Consider the following 15,802-nt stretch of genomic DNA (forward strand, 5'->3'; position numbering starts at 1 on the left):
TTCGGTATATAACATGTCACAGAGCTTGTATACTGATATGAAAGTATACACTTTTTTATAATGTTTACTTCGGATCATCTCTTGTATCTACTTTGAAAAAAAGTCAAACTTCAGAAATGCATTCATTCTTATGATATGTATAATAATGACAACAAATATAACCAATGAAAAATGTGTCTATTGAAAACGCATGTCTCAGCTTGTAAATAATCAGCATTCATCAATTTTCCATTTTCAGAAGGACATACCTTGAGAAGGTGAAATTGACGCCACCCAATTTCGTACCTGATCTGTGTTTAAAACGCTTCGTTGTTGCAGACTAGAAAATGGAGACACAATTTGGGAAGGAAGTATGGACAGATGTACAGACCGCCAAGGGTCAACCTGATTTAAACAATGATAAGCTTAGAATGTACATAAAATTATTAACGACAAAAGGGTATTGAAAGTTTGACATGGTTTTCAAATCTAAGTATTTGCCCTTGTCCAATACAAATTTACAAAGTCCACAATACTAGTTTGTCTTTTTTTGGGTGAACTTCGCGTAGGTTGTGTTAGTTGCGACAACACATATTGTAATGCTTTACGGTCCCACAATCCTCTACAGGTATCAAAGCAAACATATTCAATTATGGTTATTACACAAAATGCAGGTATTACATATTATCAGTATAAATTTCCTGTAAACTGGTAATTGTAATACATATACAAGTACTACCTAATATTCATTTTGATAACTTAGTGTCATTTGAGAATCTTTCTCCGGAATGTTTGGTCTATATCTATTTTTATATATATATCATTTTTACAAGGTTCATAGATATACTTTAAATTTCAAATTTTGACTTAAATTGACAATGTTTTCATGTGATATAATACTAAACTATTATTTGTCTTGCAAAGTGATATTTTAACGACGCTGAAACGTATCCGTCTTTTTTATAGTCCATGTGAAGTTGTTTGATATAGTTAGGATTCAATAGACCACTTTCGAGTTCATCCGTCACCGGAAAAAACTCGTCAATTATACGCGCTTTTATCACCGTCATTTGTGCGTTTTGGGGCGTCGTCACTTCCCTTCCAATGTTGAGCGAGTGGTTGGAAAACTATAATTCTATATTATAAGAATTATTCGGCAAATTGAATTCTCAAAATTAACAATCAACACTGCTGTCATTAGGGAATTGTCAGTAAGTACCTACAGAGCAACCATTATTTCTAGTTTATCCTGCACAAAGACGATCACTAAGACGCTTGATGAACGTAAATAGTGCAGGGATACAGGCGACCCCCTCTATCTGGTAAATGACGTCATAAAGGCGTGCATAATTGACGAGTTTTTGCCGGTGACGGATGAACTCGAAAGTGGTCTATTCCTTGAATAGTTGTAATGTAATAGGTAACAGATGATACACATGAATATGACATTTTATTTACTCACAATACACAATATTCAAATAATACATCTAAAACCTTCATGGACTTGACTGTGTGAAGTTAGCGAATGAGTGAATATGTTATTTTATTATCTAACATACGCATATTTCCTTACAAATTTACAACAGTGATCTGAAATATAACATTATGCATGAAAGCATTTAAAATGCAGCAATGATCAAAAGTTACAAGTAAAATCCATTAAAATCGCAATCTGTACACAATTGTAAAACACTAAAGTTGATGAAATGGCATCCTGTACAAAGAATACTTCCTAATCTTCAAAATATTCTTTCTTTCTTTCTTGTTCCTTCTTTTTCTTTCACTAAATGTCATTTTCCCATTTCATTCCAATCATACAATCAATAGCCTGAAAATTAAATAAGAGATATAAATTCATCTGTTCAATCAATTTTCATTTAACTTTTAAATAAAACAGTTACAATTGCATGTTTTTGTATTCCACACATTTGTTTCTAAACAATTTTTGATAAAGCACCGATTGTTTTGGTTAGACTGTAGTCATCATACACTGACATCAAGTGGTCTGCTTGCTTGTAGTCCTCTTGGGAAAGTTGGGCGTTAATATCAGATCAAGCAAAATTTGCTATCGATCAAAATATAAATTGCTCGACAGATATAAAGATTAAATGAAAACAAAAATTGAAACGATGTGTTGGGAATATAAAAAAGAAGATGTGGTATGATTGCCAATCAGACAACTATCAACAAAAGAACAAAATGACACAGACATTAACAACTATAGGTCACCGTACGGCCTTCAACAATGAGCAAAGTCCATACCGCATAGTCAGCTATAAAATTCCCCGATAAGACAATGTAAAACAATTCAAACCAGAAAACTAACGGCCTTATTTTTGTAAAAAAAAATGAACGAAAATCAAATATGTAACACATAAACAAACGACAACCACTGAATTACAGGCTCCTGACTTGGGACAGGCACATACATAAACAATGTGGCGGGGTTAAACATGTTAGCGGGATCCCAACCCTCCCCCTAACCTGGGACAGTGGTATAACAGTACAACATAAGAACGAACTATAAAAATCAGTTGAAAAAGGCTTAACTCATTAGATGGACAAACATACAAGTGGCCGTGGCCCGGTACTTATACATCCCGACACAAAAAGACACAATGAACAGATCTGAGAGTACTCGCAGTTATCTGACAGCTAGTTCAAAGCCATTAACAACTAATAAAAAAATCATGCATCTAAGACGGTCAGACAGTTGGCAATAGTTTTGACCAAACCAAACCTTGACTGACATATTTGGTCATGTATATCTCGAGACCTCTGCTACCTGCCATTTCAATCATTAACACAATAAGTAACTTGGACTTCTTAAACTTTTTGAACTCGAGCAACTCCTTCAAATCCGTTTACAGAACTCAAAGAGGCAAATGAAAAATCGAATGAACAGTTATTATATGCAGATTAAAGTACTAGATACAATGTCGTAAATTTATATGCTCTACAACTCTAACCAATACTGACATGGTATAATTATACAGAGAGGAAGTGTGGAGAACCATTATGGTATAAACACGGAGAAATAGAAAAACAAAATTAGATAGTGTTTGGAATATCATTACAGTTAATTTGGTAATACATAATCAAAGAACTAATGATGTTTCTCCTTAACGAGGTTCCATGTCAGTTTAACATAAACCAGACATAAACAAAATCAGCAATATTCAAAATTAGTTTGAATCTAAAAGTTCACAAAATAGGAACCAGACCATCACATGGATTATGTCAATTGATATTCAATTAAAAACGTAAGACTACAATAGAAACCAGAGGCCCTAAATAGTATTGTCAATGATTATCATTGCACAATCCCTATTACTTTCAATAAAATAGAATCATACTAGCATAGTCAGTAATTTTCCATTGGTTTGAAGAAAAAATATCCAACTTGGAAACATTATTGAACACCAAGATCATGATGTATTTCTAAAAAAATAGTCTCAGATTAAAATGACTGGGTCAACTTCTGATTTGCACTACTATATACGCATGATAGTGTAGGCGTAATATGGATTCAAATTCTCAAGTTGTTTGCCTGTATTTTTTTCAGGTATGATCATAGTGGTCGTTCACTACCCGAAACCAGAATCACGAAGTAGAAATGTCCATCAAAACATAAGCAAACAGGGGTCTTTAAAGTACTCTTACAATATTGAACATATAGGTCTGAGCATTTAAATTTCTGAATACGATTTCCAATAAATAAATAATTTGTAAGAAAGAAATCAATTTTACCAAAAACATCTTTAAAAATAATTTTTCCGAGTGTTTTCAAATTCTGCCGAGAAATTCGTATTACATTAACATCCTGGACTTGTCAGCAATAATGTAGTCAATTTTGGCACGATTTTTGTAAACATTATACATAACTTTATAATTCATGATTTTACATTACAATTAATATATTTGTTACAAAATTTTGTCCTATGATTTGAATACCTACTAAATTTGTGTTGGATATCCTCAAAGTAATGTTAAAATATGTATTCTGATGAATCAAAGTATGCATGTATGATAAAACTTACAACCACAATTCAAGATAAACTCTTAAACTGAAATTATTTATTTTTTTCCAATTTACGAAAACACTATAGAACATTTATTTGCAAAATGTGAAAAAATGCACCAAAATTGTTTAAACGATAAATAATTGGCATTTATATATAAACTCATACACTTTTATTTCTTCTGGTTCTTTTCCTTTTCTGGTGTTGAATGATGGAAGAAATTAAACTACAAATTCAAAGGGAGTGACTACTAGATAGAAATTAAATTCAAAATGCCAGACAATTTAAATGGGAACAGAGACTTAACAACACCTGCATTGAAGAAAGATGTATTTATAAGACTATACAGTGCTGAAGATCATTCACACTTTATCTGTTTGAAATGACAATGATATATACTATAAGTCATTTTCAGCTTTATAAACATTTAAATTTTATTATAAACACCATTTGGTTTGTATATAAATATCGTATTACTTTAATTATCTTCTTCTTTTACTATGGTATATCTATATCAACAAGCCAATTGTATCTACTTCAGAACCACTCCATTGTATCAAACGTAAAGCAAAAAAGTTTGTAATTTTATAATATAAATCTTTTCTTACTGAAGTTTTCGAGAATGAAACAAAAACAACTTACTCAGAGAATTGAAACTCCAGTTTCATGACAATGAACGCAAATATATTTAACTGACGTTTAAAACAGTTAGAACCATAAAAAGTTTTTAAAATAATGAAAAGACATGGTCTCGTCGAATTTCCCCAAATAAAAATTGGTATATGAGGCGACAGTAGTTTGTCCACGGTCTAACTCATAAATTCATTTGGAATATGCAAGCCATTAAGAGAATGTGTGGCATTATATTCAAACGCAGAGAGACAGGGTACATCGACAGGGTGAGCGTCTCCTATTAATTATACATACAACACCAGCCATGCCATATCTGGTTCATTATTTGAATAGAGAGTAGTCCGTAAAATTTTGTTTTGATGGTCAGACGACTTTTTTCGTATTTACTAGTGCATGCTAAATCGTAAGACTATCAAAGAAACAATATAAACCGTATGGGTCAGTATGGATAACAGTTTTTATCCATTAATTTGATGTACTGTTTAAGCTTTTGATTTTGCCATTCGTTAGGGACTTTCCGTTAGAATTTTCCTCGGAGTTTGGTATTTTTGTTATTTAACTTTTTAAATACATTACTTGTTAGAAAAGCTCACTTTGTTAGAAAAGCTCACTTTGAAAGCATTAAAAAGTGGTGGACATACTATACATATTTATTTCATTTTCAAACAAGTTAGACTTGCCCATTGGCCGTCAGGTATTTGAAGAATAAAATCTTTCTAGATCATATATTTAATATTTGCTGCTATTAAACAATATATTCCTTGGAATTCTATATTGCAAGGATTATGTGATCCCTTTGTCTTTCATCTATACAATTACAAAAATAATTAATCCGTTGAAAATGATATTGATAAAACTGCAGGGATCAAGTTTATGTGTGGTCTCATAAACGAAATTAAATTAAAACTTTACTTAACACTCATTGAAAATTAACACTTGTAAACTGTTTTCTTTCTCCTGCAAGATATCATTCAACGATCGACGCAGTAATTTGTCGAAATGGGAGGAAACTAGCAGTAAAATCACATTGCAATCAATTAAGCCATCATCACAGTAGAAAGCATATTATAAAATGACATATATTTAGTTCTGACAAGTTAATAGTAGCAATACATCACACTCTCAATCATACCCACATCAACTTAGATTACGATAACTGATACCTCATTAGGATTTTAATTGGCAATAAAACTTCAAATCTTACTTTATCAACCTTACTAAATTAATACTATATCTACTTTATTTCTAATTTTTTATTTTGATTGTCGACATTTACTGTATTTTAAATATACATTTACACTAATGGCATAATGCACCTAGAGTAAGGCAATGATAAAAATAACGTAAGCTTTTGTTCAATTTCCAACACTTCAAATAAGGAGAAGGCATAGTAAGAAAATACGAAATTCTTTTTCTCACCATTTTCAAAAGTCTAGGTTTTGGACTATTGGTCTTGTACTGCAATGACATTAAATCTGAAGTATCTAAATCCGAATTTAATAAATATGGAGACATGAGTTTAAGGTAAAGTCATAAAACGTTCATCAAAGTTTATTTTAGGCACGACAAGAACATACAATTTTTTTTATCTCCTCCAAACAAATTTTAAAAACTGTATGACCATGTCGATTGGCTATACATAACACCAGTCACTATTTAAAGGACCGGACTGGTATGATCATGATGCAGGATAACCAGTGAGTCGAGTGGTTAAGAAACTAAAAAATATTTCTATTGCCTAACTATCATCATTTCCTCCAGATGGATTATGTTGGAGAAAACTTTAGTAAATAAATGATATCCGAACACCCACTAAGTCAAGATACTTCTTAGAAAATGTTTTATTCTTTCTTTTACTGTATGACAACTAGCACGTATTTTAAAGTAAATATTTATTGATAAAAGTTATATTATTTATGAGAATACTTAATCTGTTATCACTATTATCATTCGAATAAATTTATTTTATTTTATTGCATAAACTGTCTTGAACATTTACGATAAAATGAAGCAGGTTTATTTCTCTAATTCCTTAATTCAAGATTAAAATAGTCTTAATCTTACTCTAAAAATATAACAATTACCGTTACACTGACAACATTCCTTCATATTCATTAGTTTGATAAGGAAAATAACAAAAAATGTAAATGCAAAGAGAGACAAAAGTCTACATAACCAAAGAAACGAAAATTTCTGAAATACTATGCTCCAGTTTTGTATGATTGACAATAGGGCAAAGAGTCACAAAAGACCAATGGATAAAAATGTATCCCAATAATATCCTTGTACATTTCATCGTATATTTATTTTATTATCTTAAAACGTTTCACAACATAGTTGTAATTTTTATATGATATACAAATTGTGAAAACAACACAAATTTTGCCAATACCATCATCCGTAACGTTAATCATAAATTTTCAATGCAAGGGATATAAACATTATTTTAGACATCCAAAACAGACTTTAATTAAAAAAGCCTGATTCAACTTAGGTCCAACTTTGTAAGAGGGAGTTAGAACCTAAGTTTCTGAATAATTTCTTGGTTATCTTAAAACGTTTCACAACATAGTTGTAATTTTTATATGATATACAAATTGTGAAAACAACACAAATTTTGCCAATACCATCATCCGTAACGTTAATCATAAATTTTCAATGCAAGGGATATAAACATTATTTTAGACATCCAAAACAGACTTTAATTAAAAAAGCCTGATTCAACTTAGGTCCAACTTTGTAAGAGGGAGTTAGAACCTAAGTTTCTGAATAATTTCTTGGTTTACAAATGAGTTCTTGTCTGAATGCTAAATCATATGTGTTTTTTTTTTTATTACAATCGATTATCTATTAATTATATATCACATTGCAATGTTGGGTTCACATTTTAGATGCACCAAGTAATTCAAAAGATAAATTAAATATCAGATAAACACTTTGAAACACTATCAAGATTGGTGAAGTAACTTGGCAGAAACATTTAAGGTATCATGATATCTTCCCTATATAACGTATGAAAATTAACCCTTGCAATCCCATTGCATTGTTATTTAATAGACAAGACTGCATCTACATGCCAATTAAGGGGATACTTGTTATTTTCCAATTGTTTGCATTCATTCATTACAATTTACCCTTTACCTACAAATCAACATTATCATTGCAAAGTTTAATAACTATACTAAGTTCAAGAAATTCCTTGTTTTAAAAATTTACCATTCAAGAATTTCTCATACCAAAGTATCCTTCAAATCTATTTAAAGACAAAGATGTCATTGTTTTGTTGTACATCAGTTATTTAAGAATTGACGTTTCTTTTTTTTTAAATTTTATTTGTGTGTCAAACCTTTAATATTACAAAAAGTAGCATTCAATTCTTGTGCCATAACCATGAAATTGTGAGTCCAATTAAGTCCTTCGTTCGTATTTCCGTGCATAATTCCTAACATTGTCAAGGATAGCACATACAGTCATGGGTGTGGGAAATTGGATTCACCGTTTAAAAGGCTTTGAATTAAAAACTAACCTTTCATTAAATTCCAAGTTATATCAGTTCAATCTACCATCTATTTTGAGACATTAATAAATAAGGAAAAAAATAAAATGAATGTCACAGCATTTCAACAAATGGAATAGTTGTCAATATTTTTCATTAAAGGCAAATAAATGGTTTTGATATGGGATTACATATGCAAGACAACATTCTTCTGATTTCAAGTCTTCAATATTTTGTAATTTTAATCTTAAAATGTAACAAGTATACATAATATATGATGATTCAATAGACAGTAAAAACACTGATTATAACCTTTCATCATAAAATCTGTGAGCTCATATCAAAAGAAAAGAGAGTGTTCACAGCTTAAAATAACACAATTCAAAGGCTGCTATCACTAAATAAACACATATAGGTATCTACTCTTTGTGCATCTTTCAGTGTCGAGTAAAAAAAAATCTTGTTAGAATTTTTTTATTTAAAAAATTTAGTCATGCTTTAGACTTAATAACCTTACCTTTAACCTTGATGACCAGTTCACCATGTACACAAAAACTTCCACAAAAAGAAACGCAGTTTGTGTTAGTTAGTTCTACCTAAATCACTCCTAGTACTTGTGTAGTCAATCATGTATGGTAAAAGTATAACCGTAGTTTCAAAATCTCAATACTATGAAATCCATTATATCTTAATTTACTTATATAAAAAATTGTTGATACTATATATCAGACGAGGGCAGGACAGAAGTGTTTGGACAATACTCTTATCAGGCATGGGACAGATCAGGAGTGTTTGTACCTTGATATCTTATTCTGACAGTGTACAGAGGGAATACAGGCAAATCTGGGTGAAATTAGAAATAGTGGGTTTTGTTACTCCACAATATCTTTTTTAATGCCAATTCAAGCATTTTTAGACTTAAAACAAATATAATCATTTAACCTTCCTATAGGCAAGTTTCTCCGTTAGATCACTGATTTTACTGTACACAATAGGTCATCATGCAAGGGGCAGAAAAGTTATTGTGCATTGATTTGCCTCAGCAACTAATACAAATATCAGGGGTGTTCAATGAGAATGACTAAGTGGTACAGATTTTTCATAGTCAGTACTGTAAGTGAAGGGCAATAGTATTTTTAAAACCAAGGTTGTTTGTACAATGACAAATACTTCAATAAACATATTTTCAGTCTATAAATTATATAGCAAATATACAATTGTTTGTACATGTACAAACTGAATTCGAGTATGACAAATAGGATGAAGTAGTCATGATGATGATATTTTCTCCAATGAAGAATGATGAACTGTGTTTATATATATATATATATGATAGCAATGCTGTGCTTTTTTTTCTAAAACTTGGTCAAAATTCAGCACAAGATTTGGTTAAAGTTGGTCTTATCTCAACATGTATATGTAAATCTTTTACCTCATCAATAAAACATTTGAGTATTGGAATCCGAAACATAAAATATAGACTTACCTGTTGAACTTCACAACAAAAAGACTTTTAAAAATATATAAAATTATGTACCTTTTTTATTTAATATAAAACATTAATTAAAAATATTTTGTTCTGTTGAGTTGCCTGTCAGCATAAGAATCATCTGTTATTCGTTCCCAGTCCCGCTGTGTCTGTCCCACCACAAAACCTATGTCGCGTCGTCTTGACTGAATTTTTTTCTCCTCAATGTCTGCCCATCTAACCTGTTTAAGTATAAATAACAAAAAATAAGAGTTATGAATATAACCTAAAGAGATCTGATGATTTGTGATTTTTCTGAAGCAAGATTTGAACACTTTGCAAAGACAGTAACTGATAACCTCAAAATAGTTAAGTTTTTTTCCAAAACAAGTTTAGAGATTTTTTTCGAAAAGTGTAATAAATAACCCAAAAATTCCGTAAAACGATGATCTACTTTTGAAGACTAACCCTGGAATTTCTAAAATATCTGAATAAATTTGCCAATATTTTCTACCATTATATTCTAATTAGGTGCTGTCTTTAACCTTTCTAACAGATATCAAAATTTAACTGAAGACTTGTCATAAAGAGATAGTCATTTATTTTCACATAATTCTATGAGCAAATTATCAAGAAAGGAAAACATGATATAAGTTCAATTGTTCAACTACAGGGCTCTGAGATATACTTTTTGTTTAGAATCTTACCCTCTTTTGTCCAGGAGCAAGAGGTCTAGTATCATAGTCATCAGGTAGCTGCAGGAAATCTTCCATACTCTGGTGAACTGGAGCTATCTTCTTATTGTGATGTATTAAACCATCAAGTTTATCTAAAAATAGGTAGGTTTTGTTCTAAATCAAAGTTACACTTCAATGATGATATTAGGCCTTGCCCACATCATACATTGGTTTACTGGTGTTATATAATAAAATACAGATTTCTTCAGCAGCATTGTAAAATATAAGCTTCCTGTAAAACACAGACTTAAATTTAAATACTTAAAAGTACATAACATCTTCTATTTGAGCTACTAAATAGTTTTTGTGAAGTTTAGTGACTTTTAAATACCCAAAACATTGAATAATAAGTAGAATTGTTTTGTTTTTCTTTTGAAAATGAGAATTATTAAACAATTGATCACATCATGACTGGATATGGGTTAGTTATCATGACTATTATGTCATTAATATCATCGCTTTATGAGGGTAAATAAAGATTTATGAATTCCATTTTCTCACTAGTTTAACCCTTACAATATTTTTTTCCATTTTTTTTTTTTAATTCCAAGATATAATATTACATCAAAATTATAAAATTAATCAGATTAGATGGAGGTATTTTACAACTAAGGAACAGATGTTTCTTCAGAAAAAATTGAAACGTTCACCAGGTGCAAGACTTTTGAGCAAGATTTTTTTTAGAAGAAACTGTCAATATAACACGATTTTTTATATAAGTTTTGGTGAAAAATTAAAAAAACTTAAACAATACTCTCATTTAATAATAGTACAGACATTTACTTCAGGAATATATATGTTTCCTCAACAACCAGTGAATTACATTTGCTAGTCCACAAAAGATTTATTTTTGCATGGTAAAACAGATAGATTTGTTTCCTTATTAATGAGGACAATCAATTTTATAAGTTTCAATTTAAGAAACAATTATCTTAAAAATATTGAAAATATGTTTGTAAAAACAATTTATTCTCAACAAAATTGCTCAAAGTAGTTTCTTTTTATTTCAATAAGATTCAAATAGAATGTGGTCCTCAACAAAGTGATCACTGTTTCTGAATCAATACACCATTTCAAAAGCCTCAGGTGTCAACCCCTTGATGTCATTATCTTTGTAGTTTGAGGGGTCAAAAGCAATCTTCTGGATACCTTTCTGTACATCTTGTGAACTTGATTTTTGTCATCCTAATATTGGTTTCCTTAAAACATTTCTACTTCCCAATAATATTATAGGCTTAGTTAAGGTGGCTGGAAACTTTGTTGATGGTCATTATACCATGTTTGGTTTTCAAAGCATTTTCTAAAGGAGGCTCGCAGGTATAAGATTTTCAGAAAAAAATTAAACATTTATTTTTCATTACAAATTTTATTAATTACCATAAGTAGTTGTTACTTTATCATATGGTACAAAAGTCATTCCAAAAAAGCATTTAGTGTTGGCCCCAGGTGACTTTTAAAATGTAGAAATCATTGAAAAATCTTTAAATTATCTCCCTTTGGTGCAAAAATGCCATTTTTTGGCATTAAAATTGAAATATATTTTTTAACTCATCGCTGACCTATATTTATTAATGTTGTTTTCGAATAAGCTGTACATAAACTAAATAATTCTGTAATTTAAGCGATTTCTGTAATTAAGTTCTTTTTTTATTTCGATATTACTGCTTTTTGTCCTATTAGTTCAACAGAAAAAAAGGACATTAACAAAAGTGTATGCTTCTTTCGAAGCCAGATTCTGAGCGTAAATGAAGGGTGCCCCCATTATTTTGTTTCATTTTTCTATTAAGTATAATATAAACATCATTTATTGAAAAATATAGCAAAATCTTATAATAAATAAAAAATTTGAGTTAGACCCGCGAGCCCCCTTAAGCAATAAATTTAGAATATATTTATTGAACATTGTCTCCAATGATATAAAAAAATTACCTAGTTGTGTTCCAGAGGGTTCAACTTCCCATTTACTCTTCTTTATTTCCTATGAAGACATAAAACATCTAACAAATGTAACATTATCTATGAAAAAAAAAATTTGAAGTTGTGACTTGTAGAAGTAATATGCCAAAGACTCTGCTTCATAACTCTATCAGTTACCATGATCTTGCTGTTCACATGATTTCTTAAGTTACTATAGCATTTGACATATACACAATCACATAACAAGGTACATAAAAATTATGGAAATAAATAAAGAAAGGTTGGTGTGCATGTTTCTGAGTAACTACCATATGAAAAGATTATATTTTTTTCTGGTAAAGATTGTTCAATTTTTCATACATAATGAAAGGGAGAAAATGCTAAATGATTAAAGACATGTGTGGTCCAATCAAATTAGAGGGTAATGCAAACAATGCTCACAATTTGATACTGCTCCACTCGAAACATTAACTTATGGCAAAGTCTATAATATACTTAAAAACCTAAGAAACCTCAAAAATACACGGCTAGGATTCTGAGAACTTTTAAATAAATTCTAATAAGGCCCTAAAGAGGAGTTCTGAATATACTCCATGATTCTGAAACCATATGAGTGTAAAGAATAAGGTAAAAGTCACTAGCAATTCTCATTGTACATAATACAATAACCAATATTTTGTTTGTTGGATTGGATTTTACTCCTTATTCCTTGATGTAAGTTTCATTGGGGAAACAGGAGTGACTGAAGACATTATTAAGTTGAAAAACTTATTATATCTCACCCCTTTGTATATAAAATGCGCAACACTAGGGTTGACTGGGTATTATAAGAAACTAAAAGATCAAGTGCACATTGACAATATTATATAATGGTGGGGTTTGCTCTCAGTTTATTTAAATGTTCAGCTTTGAGCATTCCTATTGAAGGTAAATCCATGATAGCGATTCAGACACATGAAATTGTTTTAATTTTTTTTATGAAATTAACAGATACCACTCTCCTCCTTAAAATAACGGAAATACAATTTCAGTCAACAAAGTCCAAAAGTGTTCGAGTCTTGTGTATATCTTGTTTGATAAATCCCTTCTGAATTAGCTTCTTTGTGTCTTTAACATCTCTTGAAGAAAAATTCATTTGAACCAATACTAGAGTAACTACTTAAAATATATTATAGATTTTGGCTAATATGAATTCAAAGTTTTAGTGAATTTTCTAAATCTACCTTGACTTCTTAAAATTACACAAATATATGACTTTCAATCAGCTACTATGGATTCATTTATTTTTTCGTGGGTATCAATTTCATGGATTTAGGAAAAACTCATGCATTATCAAGGTTAATTTTTTTCATGGTTTTGCCAAACTCTGCATACAAAGCTTATAGAAAATTACAATTTTTTTATAATTTGAACTCGTGGTTCACATGAATCAAGAAATCCATGAACATTAGTATCCAACAAATCAAAATTAATCTTTAGTATATAAATAAACTCATCATAGATACCGGGACTAAATTTTGTATATACGCCAGACGCGCGTTTTGTGTACAAAAGACTCATCAGTGACGCTCGAATCCAAAAAAGTTAAAAAGGCCAAATAAAGTACGAAGTTGAAGCACTGAGGACCAAAATTCCTAAAAGTTTTGCCAAATATAGCTAAAGTAGAAAAGCCTTAGTATTTCAAAAATTCAAAAATTTGTAAACAGTTAATTTATAACTATAACCATATCAATGATAATTCATGTCAGCACAATACATATATGCAAAAAATGATGGAACTCCTGTAAACAAAATTTAAAGATGGAAATTAGCAGAAAGCCTCCCGAGAATTCCTTAAATCTTCCCAGTGCATGCTACAAACTTCATTGTCCTAAAGACAACACAAAAGCCTACAAAAAAATTTCACATTACTGTAACAATGAATTCAAATGCAAGCTGCATCTCAATCTAAAGAGAAGAAAATGTAATATTTATTCTAAATCAGAAACTGTTCATGTTGGAAAATTATTCCTTATACTGTTAATTACTCCAAAGCTAAAACTAAACTGAAGAAAGCTAAGGCATGGTACATAGTGTCCTGAATGCCCTTTTCTATTATCAAAATGTAAAATTTTAAAAGGCTAAAAGGAAAGAAGCTTGTTAAAAAACATTATATCCATCTTTTAGGAGCTACTTATTATCAAATAATAATTCTGCAACTTTCTTGACAGGCAAGGGGACCTGCAATGAATTAATAAAGTTGTCATTAAATTGATTCCCCTACCGTAAATTCAGAAATTATTGCAAGGTTTCTATCATTGTGAAAAATGTAATTAGGTGGATACACAATAATAGGAACTCACATTCTAGTATATGATTTATACATTTGTTCATGTTGTATGCAGATTTTCCTGAAATTGTAATAATTAATATCACATTTTTGACTATTTTATCAAAATCTCAATGATAAATGCACATAATAATTTCTTAACTTACAGTATCTGTATTTCGTGAATAAAATAAACCCTTTTATTTCGTGTCTTTTTATCAATTTCAAGTTGAGACTGTTCCATAAAGATTCTGGAGAAAGCAATACAAACGAGGAGTGAAGTGAATATTTATACATAGTTATGGCTGAAACAAAAGTTATTTTAATACAGGTATATAATGCAAATTTATATCTTCTAGGAATTCTATACATCGTCAAAGAATAACAACAGTTAATGTTATAAATGTATTTAAAATTTTAATATTCAATTCACGAAGTTTTTTTATTCTAATGCTGCTCTAATATACAATTCACACTTATCAAATTTGGCAATCACCATTTCCTTCTAGTTGAAAGGCATATGCCATCTTCTTTCCTTGATTTTTACAGTTCCTTTTGCTAGGTCACAATTCTTCAAAGTTAAGACCACCATATACCATTTAAAGACATCGTATGTACATGACTCCAGCTTATGACACAAAGCAAGAATAGTGATGCATCTTTCCCATCCAAAAGCGGAAATTTGGCAATTGTTGAGACATAATTTTTATTTATTGTGAAAAGGGTATATAGAATTTGCTTTTACTGCAATATGAGCAATAAAATATATGGTAACAAGTTTCAATGCATGCAAATTATTCACTGGAATTATTTGTTTTTAAGTTCTAAAAATCAACATGCTACTGTAACAACATCAAAAAATTAATTTCGTTGTCAGTCCATAGGTTATATTCCACTATTTCACTTAGTTGAAATTGGAGGATCATGATTTAGACACTTCATTATTCTTTTTAAATTTTATAAACGTTCTTTTTTCTCTCAGACATTTTTTAAATTATTTTTTACAACATATTTCGACAATCAATTGTTGGAATGGGTTCCAGTAATGAACAGCAATACTAAAGGTTAAACAATGGGTACCAGATGTGTACCAAAGTCCATTGTCTATATATCATCCTTTGTAAATGGTGACAGAGCATACAACATCAAATAAGGTGATTGTTGTTTATGTTTTAACAAGCATGTACATGCAACAAAATTAAAAAAAAAAATGTTCTGCAAAATAAATAAACTATCCCTCAC

The 15,802-nt window shown here is 30.1% G+C and overlaps 1 protein-coding gene across 2 annotated transcripts in view; it reads right to left on the reverse strand.

Moving 5' to 3' along the window:
* Positions 1 to 1,412: 1,412 nt before the first annotated feature.
* LOC139516223 (YLP motif-containing protein 1-like) overlaps positions 1,413 to 15,802 on the reverse strand; it is a 39,790-nt gene continuing 25,400 nt past the window's right edge. For both annotated transcript variants that reach the window (XM_071306186.1, XM_071306185.1), the window contains exons 18-21: positions 12,265 to 12,313; positions 10,306 to 10,427; positions 9,668 to 9,840; positions 1,413 to 1,807 (exon numbers count right to left, since the gene is read on the reverse strand). In XM_071306186.1, the coding sequence (XP_071162287.1) occupies positions 9,694 to 9,840; positions 10,306 to 10,427; positions 12,265 to 12,313 (318 nt within the window). In that variant the 3' untranslated portion in view covers positions 1,413 to 1,807; positions 9,668 to 9,693. The remainder of the gene's footprint in view (positions 1,808 to 9,667; positions 9,841 to 10,305; positions 10,428 to 12,264; positions 12,314 to 15,802) is intronic.

The sequence above is a fragment of the Mytilus edulis genome, chromosome 3 (genome assembly GCF_963676685.1).
Source record: "Mytilus edulis chromosome 3, xbMytEdul2.2, whole genome shotgun sequence".
Lineage (NCBI taxonomy): Eukaryota > Metazoa > Mollusca > Bivalvia > Mytilida > Mytilidae > Mytilus > Mytilus edulis.